This window comes from Oryzias melastigma, linkage group LG6 (assembly GCF_002922805.2).
Source record: "Oryzias melastigma strain HK-1 linkage group LG6, ASM292280v2, whole genome shotgun sequence".
Lineage (NCBI taxonomy): Eukaryota > Metazoa > Chordata > Actinopteri > Beloniformes > Adrianichthyidae > Oryzias > Oryzias melastigma.
Window position 1 is genome coordinate 26,183,218 of NC_050517.1, and position 12,829 is coordinate 26,196,046.

General features: G+C 36.2%; 1 protein-coding gene across 3 annotated transcripts in view; it reads left to right on the top strand.

Annotated features, from left to right (window-relative positions):
- The first annotated feature begins 2,570 nt into the window (after nucleotides 1–2,570).
- The window catches only part of pskh1 (protein serine kinase H1), a 16,800-nt gene continuing 6,541 nt past the window's right edge, over nucleotides 2,571–12,829 (top strand). The window contains exons 1-4 of one of the 3 annotated variants that reach the window (XM_024281531.2): nucleotides 2,575–2,929; nucleotides 4,845–4,900; nucleotides 7,432–8,002; nucleotides 9,442–10,359. In XM_024281531.2, coding sequence (XP_024137299.1) covers nucleotides 7,934–8,002; nucleotides 9,442–10,359 — 987 coding nt within the window. In that variant the 5' untranslated portion in view covers nucleotides 2,575–2,929; nucleotides 4,845–4,900; nucleotides 7,432–7,933. Of the gene's footprint in view, nucleotides 2,930–4,844; nucleotides 4,901–7,431; nucleotides 8,003–9,441; nucleotides 10,360–12,829 lie in introns of all 3 variants that reach the window. The other 2 variants (XM_024281532.2, XM_024281529.2) reach the window with 2 other exon arrangements.

Below are 12,829 nucleotides of genomic sequence, written 5' to 3' on the forward strand. Positions count from 1 at the left end.
TTGGAGTGGATCTTTAAGCTTAGGTATGTGATTCTTTTTGATAAAGTATAGTATTTCCATAGCCTGGTGTCTTAGATACCACTCTGAGATGTTCACGGCTTTTTTGAAAGAGGGATAAACTGACTGGATCCACTTTTAGTTTATTTATGTTTTGCCTGGAATGATGATAAGTTCATCATTAACAACATCTGTTTAGTATTAACCTTCTCTAATCCAGCAGAACCAGCAAAAATGTACAGAGCTTCTCCACACAAAATGTCTCCTCAGTCTCTTTGGGTCCAGGAAGTGGTGATGAGGGCGTAGGGGGTCGAAACCACAGACACATAAGAAACAAGCCTGGGGAGGTCTTCCCATTTCTCCACAACAAAAAAAGAAAACGTGGGGAAAAAAAAGTTGTGTGGAAATTGGAGATGTGTCCAACTAGACACATCAATGTAGGGATGCATAGGAAGTTCCAGCAGTGGCCTTCAAAATAAAATACTTTATGTTGCTGCTCAGTTTTGTTGGATTTCACTAAATGAACACTGAATTTACATTCCCACAAAAATAAATAAATAAATAAATAACAATGTAAAGTAAAACGTATTTGTGCTGAAAATTGATTTTTGCATTTCGTAAACTTTTTTGGCATTTTGGAAAGAAAATCTCTTTTCCAAAAATATTTATTGACATAATTTCTGCTCTCTAATATTGGGAGATGTTAACCCCACCATTAAAAATGCCTCAAGGTAACTTGCATTATTTATTTCAAGAAGCATTTGTGATGGTCAAATCATTTTAGCCTTTTGTTTGAAAATGTAGAAAAATTTCTCAACAAGTTATACAAGCCTGACTATAAACTAACAGTCCTTGTGGATCTTTTCTGGTTTCAGATAAAGCCCGTATCATGACCATCAACATCCGTGTTTGGAATTTATAAAATGTAATAATCTTTTCTTTATTATTTTTTTTTCAGTCCAAATGATCATCATGTTAAAACTTCAGTCACGTTTTACTTTCCTCTATATTTTGTTTCATAGGTTTATTTGAATCGTGCAGCACTTTTAATTGTGGACTTTTTTGTGATTATAAATAATTTTATTACATAGTTGTGGTCATTTATAAAGCATTTTTTCACCTAGAGTCATTGTATCCGATGCCCCCTAATACTGATAAAATATTTCATCATGATGAAATCTGGACATCCTTTAGTTTTAATCGAAATAATGTGTTTGGAGTATTAACTAATCTTAGCTTTTACACAAACAGTAATGGGTTTAGTGGCTCTCCAAGCCTGATCTTACAAGCTACAACTCTGCTTCTGTTCCCTGCTCCGAGCTGATTTTCTGCTGTGTTCAGTCGTCAGAATTTGATATCATATTATCCTTATATAACTAAGAGAAGGTTGCCTGGAAAGCAGTGTAATAGCTCTCAAAGGACTAAATTATTTGGTTCCTCAACATGTGTTTTTTTTGTTGAAAGAACTATTGATTGTCATTGCTGTAATAATTCCTTAAAAGAAAATATTAGCCTGTATATGTAGCATGTGGATATATTTGAGTCTGTGTAGATGTATGTATGACGGTTTATGAAATTAACGATTATTGATGTACTATTTATGTTCTTGCTGATGCTTGAGTGAGTGAACATGATTAATTTGGCCCAAAATTCAACCTTTGATCGCATGTTTTACTAGTAATGCTAAACTTGAAGCAACTTTTGCTGCATATATGTTATAAATTTTAAGAAAATCGATGGATGAATGTTCTTTATCCTTTTATGGCCCCCTACCCCTTCCCAAAAAACCCCATTAACTCTCCCATTTTCTTCCATCCAGTCTGAAACTTCAAAAGAATACACAAAACAGCAAAAAAAAATCATAAAAATGAATTAATCTAAAGTAATTTAATTCATGCAAGAAACAAACACACATTGTGTTACTATTGATATTGTAACAATAAAAACTTCTCCAGCATGTTAGGCTTTCAGTTTATTTGCTTAGATCAGGCATGTCCAAAATCTGGCCCGCGTTCAAATTTTTACCAGCAAGCAGGCCCCTGATACAAAATCCATATTATGCGACTCCTAACACTTTAAAAGAATCATAATTTCTTGATTGTGACCGGCTAAATACATTATAAACCACTGTAAACCTGTTGCAACAACCTACTTGACCTTCAAAGCCTTAAGGGTCAAATGAGAAGAGCAGATTTATTTGATTCTCTGATCAAAACCTCAGTGGTTTGTACTGAATAACATTATTCGTTATTTTCCTGTCCATGTGTGTTATATTAGACATTTACAGTGAGCATTTAAAGTGAATTATATGTAACATTTCATATAAACCCAGATTTTATGTAACTTGACAAAAGTTTTTTCTTTATTTTATTTCTGGTGTTCAAATACATTTTTTGTAACCTTGATTGTTTTTCTCTGACAGTTCATTTAGATGTGATTCTGTTCAACGTGAAGAAATAAAAACTAATATTTAATCTGAGGAAATATGGGGAAAAAAGATTGATTATTATTGTTATTATTATTATAAATAACGATAATAAAAATATTAAGGGATGTTGAAGACTGTTGAATCTATCCCCTTTTATTTTGAAAACGCTGACCGGAACTGGCAAAGGGAAGGTGGTCCTCCGTGTAGAAAAACCCCGTCGCTCCCCGTCGGGAACAAACTTCGTGAGTTTTTCTTCACTTTAGTCACTTTGAAACACGACCGAGACCAAGCCGGGAGTTTCGAACTAACCCAGAAACCGCGGTGACGGAGTCCAAGCGGGATTAGTTCGGTTTGTCCGGAGGAGGGAAGTTGGGAAAGTGAGGGGTGAAAATGGAGAGCCCAGCTGAGTGAGAGTGGGGTGAGGAGGCCGGCTTTGGCAGGAGCTGGGAGTCCTGCCCTGCCGCTAACAGGCTAGCTAGCTGCTCCCATACTCCCTCGCCTGTGGTGAGTTAAAATAAAACTTTTCATTGGCCTAGTTTTTTGTTTCTTTAGTTCGTAAAAGTTGTTTTGATGAGAAATGTTGATAAATCTGCTTTAGACAGTTTATAAAGTTGTTACATGACCCCAACTGGACTAAAAAACAAACAAAAAACTCTTAAAAGGGCAATGATATCTACTTTTACTTAAACATGACAAAACAATCTTTATTGTTTGTGGATTCAAGTGTGTTTTATTATTGTTTACAGAAAAAAACAAACAGAAAAAGTTGTTGTATTTGAGTTATTAATCGTGATTTGTGTAGTTTATGATGCACAACTGTCTTCAACAATAATATCACGATGTATTAATTGAGTTTCTAGTCACAATTTTTTAAAAGTTGTAATTCAACTTGTGGGGTAAAAAAAATTAGCAGAAACTAAAACCTCTACACAAACAATTTAAAAATTGTAAAAAAAAAAAGAAAAGTTTTGACACTCTTTAGTAGGGCTGCACTATGAGGTAAACAGCCATGTGAGATATCAGTGATCATTATCGCGTTAATGATATGACTTGTGATACATGAACAAAATCCAAGCAAAACAAAAAACAAAACAAAAAAACTAATACATTGTTTACATTTCACTGCAACAGTTTTATTTAAATAAAGGCTGATGTTATTCACACGTTATTACGTGCAACCAGCACAAAAAATGATGGCAATAAGATACACATTACTGCACTTATTTTAAGCGCGTCCAAAGTTAAATGTTGTTGGTCGCATGTATTTGAGGACCATGTCACTAGAAAACAACACTTTTTTTTAAATTTGGTTAAAAACATAATTATCTTGAAAAAAAAAAAAAAACTGGAGATGCTCTTACAACAGATCAAAAGGTGAAAATGATGATTTAAGGTAAAAATGTATTTCAATTTACACCGTTTTTTTTACAATATGCTTAATTTCTAGGGCTGGTTTGAAAAATCGATAAATCGATTCAAATCAATTTAAGCTTAATAGATCAATAATCGTTTCACAAAAAATATAAATTGATTTAGCAATAAAGCTGAAATCCGCTAACTTGATGCTAACGTTCAATAGAATTTCCCCATAGGACGACTAATGCTAACCGACCAAAAAAAAAAAAAAAAAACATTGCTGACTAAATGAACATCTTTATTTACTCACAGGCATTAATTTTCCAAATTCCTTTAAGGAAATATTTTTAAAGTAACGTTATGTGGTCTAAAACATTGTTTTTTTTCCTTTTACTGTGGTCTTCCTCTGGAATAAGGTGCACCTCTAGGGGCGATCGCCGCCTAGTGGCCAAACTGAAACATCCTCCAGGAGAAGCAGCATTGTTAACAATGCTAATGATCTGAAGATTTTTGTTAGAACTTCTCCTTTAGAGAATCCATGTAATACTGCATGCTATTTACAATCTCATTATTTCACTAATAGATTTTACAATATGGGAACTTTATCAGATTAATATAAATATATTCAAATTACATAGTAGATTTTTAATGCATTTCTAAACAAATGTGTATAAATATGTAAACTTAAAATTGAATTGAATTGAAGAATCCAAATAAGTCGGAATCTAATCGATTCAGGCTCTTGTGAACCGAATTCGAATTGTTTCTTGAAATTATAACCGATACCCAGTCCTACTTATTGCACCGGCTGATACCACAAATACGACAAATTTTTATTTTATTGTGCAGACCTACTTCGAGGTTGTTGCAATTTCTATTTTAGAGTTGGATTTTATTTCTGGAAATAAAAAAAAATAAATTCAATTTAGTAACTCATCAAACTGGGTTGGTATAATTGTCGTTTTTCATTAATTTCACAAACATTATAGTCCCATGTTTACGTGCATTATTGGATTATGGAGGTGTCTGCACCTCCTCTGCTCTTTCTCTTGTCTCCATTAAGGCAAAATGGAGGAGACAGAAACTTTGAATTGGAAAATCTGATTTCTGCACCTACAGGTCTGTGTAACAACAACTATGAACATAAGCATTTGTTTGTTTGTTCGTTTTTTCTGTTTGTTGTTTAAGAAAGTGTGCATTCCACGTAAATCAAATCTTCAAAAACAGAACAGCATTCAAGTTTGCATAAAAATAAGCTGTGTTTGTAGAGATGTGGAGTTTTTTATTAAACTATCTTTATTGCATGCAAAAAATATTTTAGCTAGTAATTTTTTGTGTTATTTCTAAGCTTCATCTTGTTTTAACCCCTCAGGACAGGGAGCAGTAAAAATATTAGGGTTGATAATTTATTATGCTGGAGTCTCTTGGCACCTAAGCTAATTTGTGTTTGCATCAATAATTCATAAGTTGTTTAATGCTAATTTAAAGCAGTAATTTTGTTTTTCTCTTTGACCATCATTAGTGCTGAAACGTTTGACCTCCCCCTGTTTTGTATAGGATTTTGCATGCATATAGGATTTTAATCTGTGCTGCCCTGATACTGACAATGTTTTGGCCTCAGGAATATTTCTCTCTCGTATCTTAATAAAAAACATACACAGTTCTCCTAGTAATAATTATTTGCTTATAACTTTTGGTTTTAATCACAAGCAATCTGTGAATCGTTTAGTTTAAAGTTGTGATCTAGAGTAAGTGTGAGTTTAGATCATCTACTCTTCTTTAGCAAAAAAGCAAAAAAAAAAAAAGAAAATTAGATTTGGGCAATTAAAAAAGCATCATCTACAACCCGTGTCAAAGTCAAGGCCCGGGGGCCGGATCCGGCCCTCCAGATTATTTTATTTTATTGTTATTAATGGCCCGATGCTATCTTGCGCTTATTTTTAACTTGTATATTTTTGACAAAATGTATTTTTATGGAAAATAAAATACTGAAAGTTATCTAAGGTTTAAGTTGATTTATTCTAGAATAATATTCCCATCTTTTTAATATTCAGAATTATATAAAAAATGTATGGTTTAAAGTTTTAAAAATTGCCATTCTGCTTGCTTTTTGGACTATTTTGGCATTTACTAAGACTTTTTAGGATATTTGGGAGTTTACCTAGTATTTCAGCTACATGCTAGCTGTTTTGGCTAATTTTGGCTTTTTAATAAGTTTTTAGGCTGTTGAAGTTAGGCTAATGTTTACACGCTGGCTTTTTTTTTTCGTAATTTAAGCTTTTTTCAGATCTTTTGGCTATTTTGAAGATTAGCTATTTTTTCAGCTACATGCTAGCTGTTTTGGCTAACCTAAGTTTTTTCTTTTGTTTTTTTTTATTATTAGTTTTTTAGGCTAATTTGGCATTTAGCTAATATTTTAGCTGGCTGTCAGCTTCAGCATTTTCAGCTATCAGCTTCAATGTTTTTAGCTATCAATTTCAGCATCTTCAGCCATCAGCACTAGCATCTTCAGCGGCCAAATTCAGTTTACACATTCACACTAGCATTACCATGGGTAATGCTATATATCTCGTTCATAATTGTTAAAAATTTACATTTTTAAAGTTAAAAAAAATAGTTTTAGTGTGTTTAGTAAATGTTTATCCTGTTCGGCCCGCAACCTAAGGTGTGTTTTGGGTTTTGGCCCCTTGTGTGATTTAGTTTGACACCCCTGATCAACAGTATTTCTTTTTCTTTTCTTTCTCTTGTCTTTTCCTTATTACTTATTCTGGGTCAATCAGGATATTTTCTTTGTAAATTGTCACACTGGAGCTGGATTTAGGATTCATCATAAACTTCAAAATGCTCTCTTCTGGGTTCAACTTTACTCTGGAAATTTGTTCAACTTTTTGTGTCAAAGCTGTGCCTAACAACAGGAAATTACACTCTCTTTTCATTATTATAAATTGTTTGCAACTGTTGGACTGTTTGTGCATTTAACAAAATTCCAACAGATTCTAAAAGCTTTACAGTAAAGTATTGCATATAAGCTGTTTTTCTTAGCTTTTGTTGGAATTGCATTAATTGCACAAAGTTTTGACTCCAGAGCTACAACGGCAGTGTCAAGCTACGGTGCCAAGTGGTAGGTTCAAGATTGTGCTAAAGGGGTATTTTTTAACATGCTTTTTAGCATATGGTGTTAACAAAAATCCGTCGCTACCCAAAACTAGTACATGCACTCACAATAGGAAGAGTCTAGGTGTGCAATGTTGAAGGAGTGCAAATCTCGTTAATCTTGCTCCAGGCTTTTTCTCTCACAGCTCTATTCCAACCTATATAAGACTTGATGTCTTATATCAGTGTTTTTTTTTCTTATAGAACTTAGTTACTTTAAAACAATTTTATGGGTGCATGTTCAGCACTGCTGTGAACCGCCATGATGTTGACATGATGAGTATCACTAAATGCATAACAAGTTTCTTTATTACACTTAAAAATTCCTCTTTTGTCAGCCCGTCTTCGCTTATGTTCCCCAAAGATGGTGGTTGATGTCTTTCTTTCTTGTTTCCCCTCTGTTTGTGATTCTAAAACAGAATAAATAGCCTAAATTGTGTTTTCTCATTGCTGTTTTTTCCCTGAACTTGTGTTTACATTTGATTTTGTGTTTCAAGGTTTTCCAGACTGCCATCTCCAGGGAAGCTGCTCCATCCAAGCCGCTGTGAAACTCAGATTCTCCCACCATCCGCACCTCTGTTTGGAATGGAAGTTCTGCACATTTCCTAGAAGCTGAAGGCTTTTAAGGAGAACTCTACAATGAAACTGAAGAACTTTGTGATGTGAACATCAGTACAAATTGAGCAGTTTTGTTCGCATTGATTCCTCCAAGAGGTTGACTTATCTGGTACCAGCACATTGGAGCCAAGCGACCAAAAATAAAGCCAGAACTTCTCTGAGAACACAATGGATTCCTGAACTTGTGGGAGAAGTTTGCTCCTATTGATGCCCCCCCCTCTGGGTGAGGGGTGTTGTCAACTTTCTTCATGGACTTCTGCCCCAGTGTGGGCACAGCCTGGATGTTGGATGTCCGGAGTGTGTTGAATCAGCTGTTGCGGTGATGAAGCAGGACTTTTGGTGGCCTGTGTGGCTGGCTGGACAGAGGTGTGAGGTGATGTGATGGGGTGCCGGAACAGCAAGGTCCTCCCTGAGCCTCCAGGGGACGTTCAGCTGGACCTGGTCAAAAAGGTCAGCAATGGATTTTCATTTGGATATTCTTGTCAATGCTGAAAGCTCTCATTGTCCTCTGATGATGGAAGGAAAACTGCAAAATGATATGTGAAACAGGCAAATATGGCAAAAAGATAAAAAAATAAAAAATACAAAAAAAGTATTATTACATGGTAAATGGCTGTCGGCTTAAAGTAACCAAAAAAACAGATTGTTTTAATTGTTGAAATTGTATTCATATGTGGTAAAAACAAATGGAATTCAAAATTATGCAGAAATGTGAAATCTATGGAAAAGTTACTGAAGAAAATGAATGCTGAAAATATTCCCAACAATAAATGTTAAAGTTGTTAAATTCAGGGTCCTTAAAAAAAATTCTTGAAATGTCTTAAATTTAATTTAACTGAGATATCGCCTTAACAACTATCAAGTTCCGGGTAAAAAGTAAATTCCAGGTGAAGCTAATTCAAATTAACATATGTTTTTTGGTGTGCAACAAGATATTAAACAAGTAAGGGATAATGCACAACAAAGTGTGCATTATTAGAAATTAAGTCATGGAAGCCTGAACCGTTGTTAACACTCTTTGTTGTTGCTTCCGTGTTCATTTTCTTTAAACATACAGTCTTAAATTTTGTTTTGAATGGTCTTAAAAGTCTTAAATTTAACTTATATTTATCTGTAGACACCTTGTATATACAGGGTACCTAGAATATCATGAGATGTTAAACAATCTCTAAATATTTTTTAAAAATATGAACTGTTACAAAATAAATGGAAGTGAAAATCCTTAAGGGTTTAAAACAAAAGTTTGAAATTATGCAACATAGCTGAAAAATAGTTTAGAAATACAGAGAAGATGTTGACAAATAATAAGTAAAAACAATTATGTACATTTCCTAAAATTATGAATTGGTAAGTAGATGGTGTAAAGCCATTGATTTTTTTTATTAAATGATTAAAGACCCCCTCCAATCATTTTTGAGCTACTGTAAAAGCATTCCCAATAGTCTCTTAATTATGATTGCACGAGTTTTGGCTAAAAGCAAAAACGTGTCACTTTCTAGGAAATAGTTTCTGCAGAGCAGCAGAAGTTCATTAGAAATTTGCCCCTTAACATCCTTCCCCTCTCCATTGCTGAGAGCTTTCTGTTTACATGCTCTAGCTTACAGCCCTCACACCCCCATCCTAACATTACAGATTCAGGTAAAACATCAGATCTATCCAGCCGTACACTTGTGTTGTGTAGAAATTCTGAAAAACCTAAACTAATTAAAAACACAAACGTGTTATTGCAAGAAATGCTAACTTTGCACCAAATATACAACAAATATAAATGAGCAAATCCTTGTGCAATGAGGATGAAAACCACAAATGTGGGAGATTCTGTCTCACATCATCTAGTGATGTAGTAAGATGTAAATCTTCCCTGATGTGCGTCTGTTCCTGTGTTTTAGGTTGACCCTGTCCAGCCCCCTCACACTGATATCTATAAGCACTTCATACGAGGTGACGGCACAGCAAGCAAGATGGGTGCAGCTGGCGGAGCAGCAGGTGACAAGTTGGACTCCTCCTTCGCAAGTCGAGTCAAAACTACCACGCCCACCGCTTCAGCCCTGCCCGCCAAGGATCCGTCTGAAGTGCCGGATCCACAGAGGAAGAAGGTAGCGAAGTATCGAGCCAAGTTCGACCCCCGAGTCACGGCAAAGTACGACATCAAGGCCCTGATCGGGCGTGGGAGTTTTAGCCGCGTGGTCCGCGTGGAGCACAAGAGCACGCGGCAGCCGTACGCCATCAAGATGATCGAGACCCGCTACCGAGAGGGGCGGGAAGTGTGTGAGTCCGAGCTGTGTGTGCTGCGTCGAGTCCGGCACACGAATATAATCCAGCTGATGGAGGTGTTCGAGACGGCGGAGCGAGTCTACATGGTGATGGAGCTGGCTACGGGGGGAGAGCTCTTCGACCGGATCATCGCACGCGGCTCTTTCACAGAGCGGGACGCCACGCGGGTCCTAACGATGGTGCTGGATGGCGTCAAGTATCTCCACGCTTTGGGGATCACGCATCGAGACCTGAAGCCCGAGAACCTGCTGTACTACCACCCCGGAGCCGATTCCAAGATCATCATCACCGACTTCGGCCTGGCCAGCAGCAGGAAGAAGGGAGACGAATGTCTGATGAAGACCACCTGTGGCACTCCGGAGTACATTGCCCCTGAGATCTTGGTGAGGAAGCCCTATACAAACGCAGTGGACATGTGGGCTCTGGGCGTGATCTCCTACATCCTGCTGAGCGGCACCATGCCCTTCGAGGACGACAACCGCATGAGGTTATACCGGCAGATCCTGAAGGGGAAGTACAGCTTCTCTGGAGAGGTGAGCAGAAACATCTTTCATTTTTGGTGATGTTTTCTCAGAAGTAGAACCTCGTGAACCCTCTTTTCTTTCTTTGAAAAAGTTCACCACACTGCAGCAGGCGGACACACACTTGTCCACAAACTTTTTTTTAGGTTTAGGTTCATGTTTGCCCCACACGCAGCCGCTGGAGTGCAAATAACAGTTTGGTGGTTTTTTAAAATGTAATCCAAAGCTGCTCAGCCATCAACGTTTTCTAGGCTCTGGTCCAAACTCTCCGGGCTGACAGGTAAGATAAAGTCCGAGCTGAAACTTTGAATAAGTGGAATCGTTTCCAGAAAGCTGCGGTTTCTGCTGAGCTTTGCAAAGAGAGAAGCCGGGCCAGAAAGCTGATTTTCAAAATGAGAAGTTTTCTCTGAAACAGTTTTTCCAGTGTAATGCTGTTTAAAAGAGCTTTTAGGGTTCATAATTTTAACACATAAAACTGATTCTTCAACATTTTAGTTCACTTCAGTGGTAATGAAATGTCACAAAAAAGTGCTTAAAGATTTTTTTTTTATTCTTAATCATTAGTTTATAATTAAATTTGAGTAAAACAACTTTAATAAATATTGCTTAATTTCCATTTTTTTTCACATGATTGACTTCAACTTTCATCAAAAATATTGATTTTTTTATGAACAGCTTTTTTGCTTGAAAAATTGCAAAAGAGATATTGTCAAATAGTTTATTTACATTTTCTAATTGAAAATTAATCTTATTATTTGGATTTTTAGAGATAATCACTTTTTTCTTTTTTTCAAAATATTTCATGTAAATTTGTATCATAATAAATTGAAAAGCCTTATAGTACTTCAGAAACTAAAGCTCTACTTTCCAAATGTTCTCATATAACTAATTTCACCTATATTTACTAGTTCGTAGTGGATTAATAGTTGCCCTATATTTACATGATTCTTCAAGGTACTTCACAGAAATGCTCTCTTTAACTGTTACAAGATAAAAGAAGGTGAATGAATATACGGAACAACCTAAATCAGTTTATAACTATTTTTTTTTTCAAAAGTATTGGATCAGGACTCAGTATCTGGAGTCAGTATCAAAATCAAATGATCTGGAATTAGATCAGGTACAAAAAATGGACGGGACATCCCTAATGCTGTCTATAATTGGGGTGCAACGGATCACAAAACTCACGGTTCAGATCGTGTCTTGGTTTTAGGGTCCTGGTTCGGATCATTTTTCAGATCAGTAAAAAGTGCAACAAAACAAACAAACAAAAAAAAAAAACAGGAAAAAACATGAAGATGAAAGCCTGAAATTACTTTTTTGAAAAGCTTTAAAACATAATTTTGAGAAAACATTTACAAAGCACAAGTATACATTCACACATCTTTAAACTTTGAACATCAACAAAAATGTTAAAACATGTAGTTTCTGATTACATTTACATGTCTGGAGACCAAATCTACAAAAACTGAGAGAAAGAAAAACTTAGTATGCAATTTTTCCCTTGCCCCCACCGTCCAATGTCCAAAACAAATCTTAAATGAAAAAGTTCAAATAAAGCTTTCGTTATTTTTTGGTATTAATTGTAGTATTCAGACGAACTGTGCAGATCAGGCGCAGCCATACCCACCTTTCCTGGCGATTTTTGATCCTTTTGGCTTGCCGTACTGCCTTCCCCTGACGACACGCCGGTTGCAGGAGCTGCTGCTGCTTCTCACTGGGAGATCCGTGGTACACGTATGTGCCGAACTATCCGTGATCCGTTACACCCCTAGTCTCAAAGGTGGAAAAAGTTCAAAAAGCTCAAATGTTTGGTTTAGTTGTAGTTATTTTATTTGATTTAAGAAGAACCTTAAGTTGAAACTATTTCCTTTTTACCAATCATAATAACTTCCCTTTAATTCCTGGTAAATCTTCTTTGTTCAGTTCTTACTTTACCAGCACACTGGGTTCACTTATGAGTGAGAGAGGAATATCTTATAATTAAAGAGAGGTTTCATGACTCAGCGGTTCAACTACCTGACCTCCTGCTCAGAGCTGCTTCAGGGGGAGACACTGTGTTCTCCTCGTTCTTTGAAACCAATCACGGACCATTACATTTCAGAGAGGAATTCACAGTTCCCTGTTACTGCTCTAATTTTATCACCTATAATGATACACATTCACAGGATATTTGATGTGTTTTTTTTATCTTAAATATATCAGGATTTTTAGATGAAAATTAACTTTAAAAAAGAAGAAGGACCTACTGACTTAAGCTCAATTCCTGTTTTCTAATTGATTCATGTGAGCATGAAGCAATAAAACGGCAAACTCTGCTTTGTTGGAGCGGGCCCTGCGCGTGCCTCCCTCAGGGACACGAGTCTTAACATCTGGCATGAATACTTTTCACATTCAGCCCAGGAGACAGTCATAGCCCAGCCGCTGCCAAAAATCTACATGTTTTATGTGCGTTGTGTATCTTGCTGCAGCCCGGGACAGC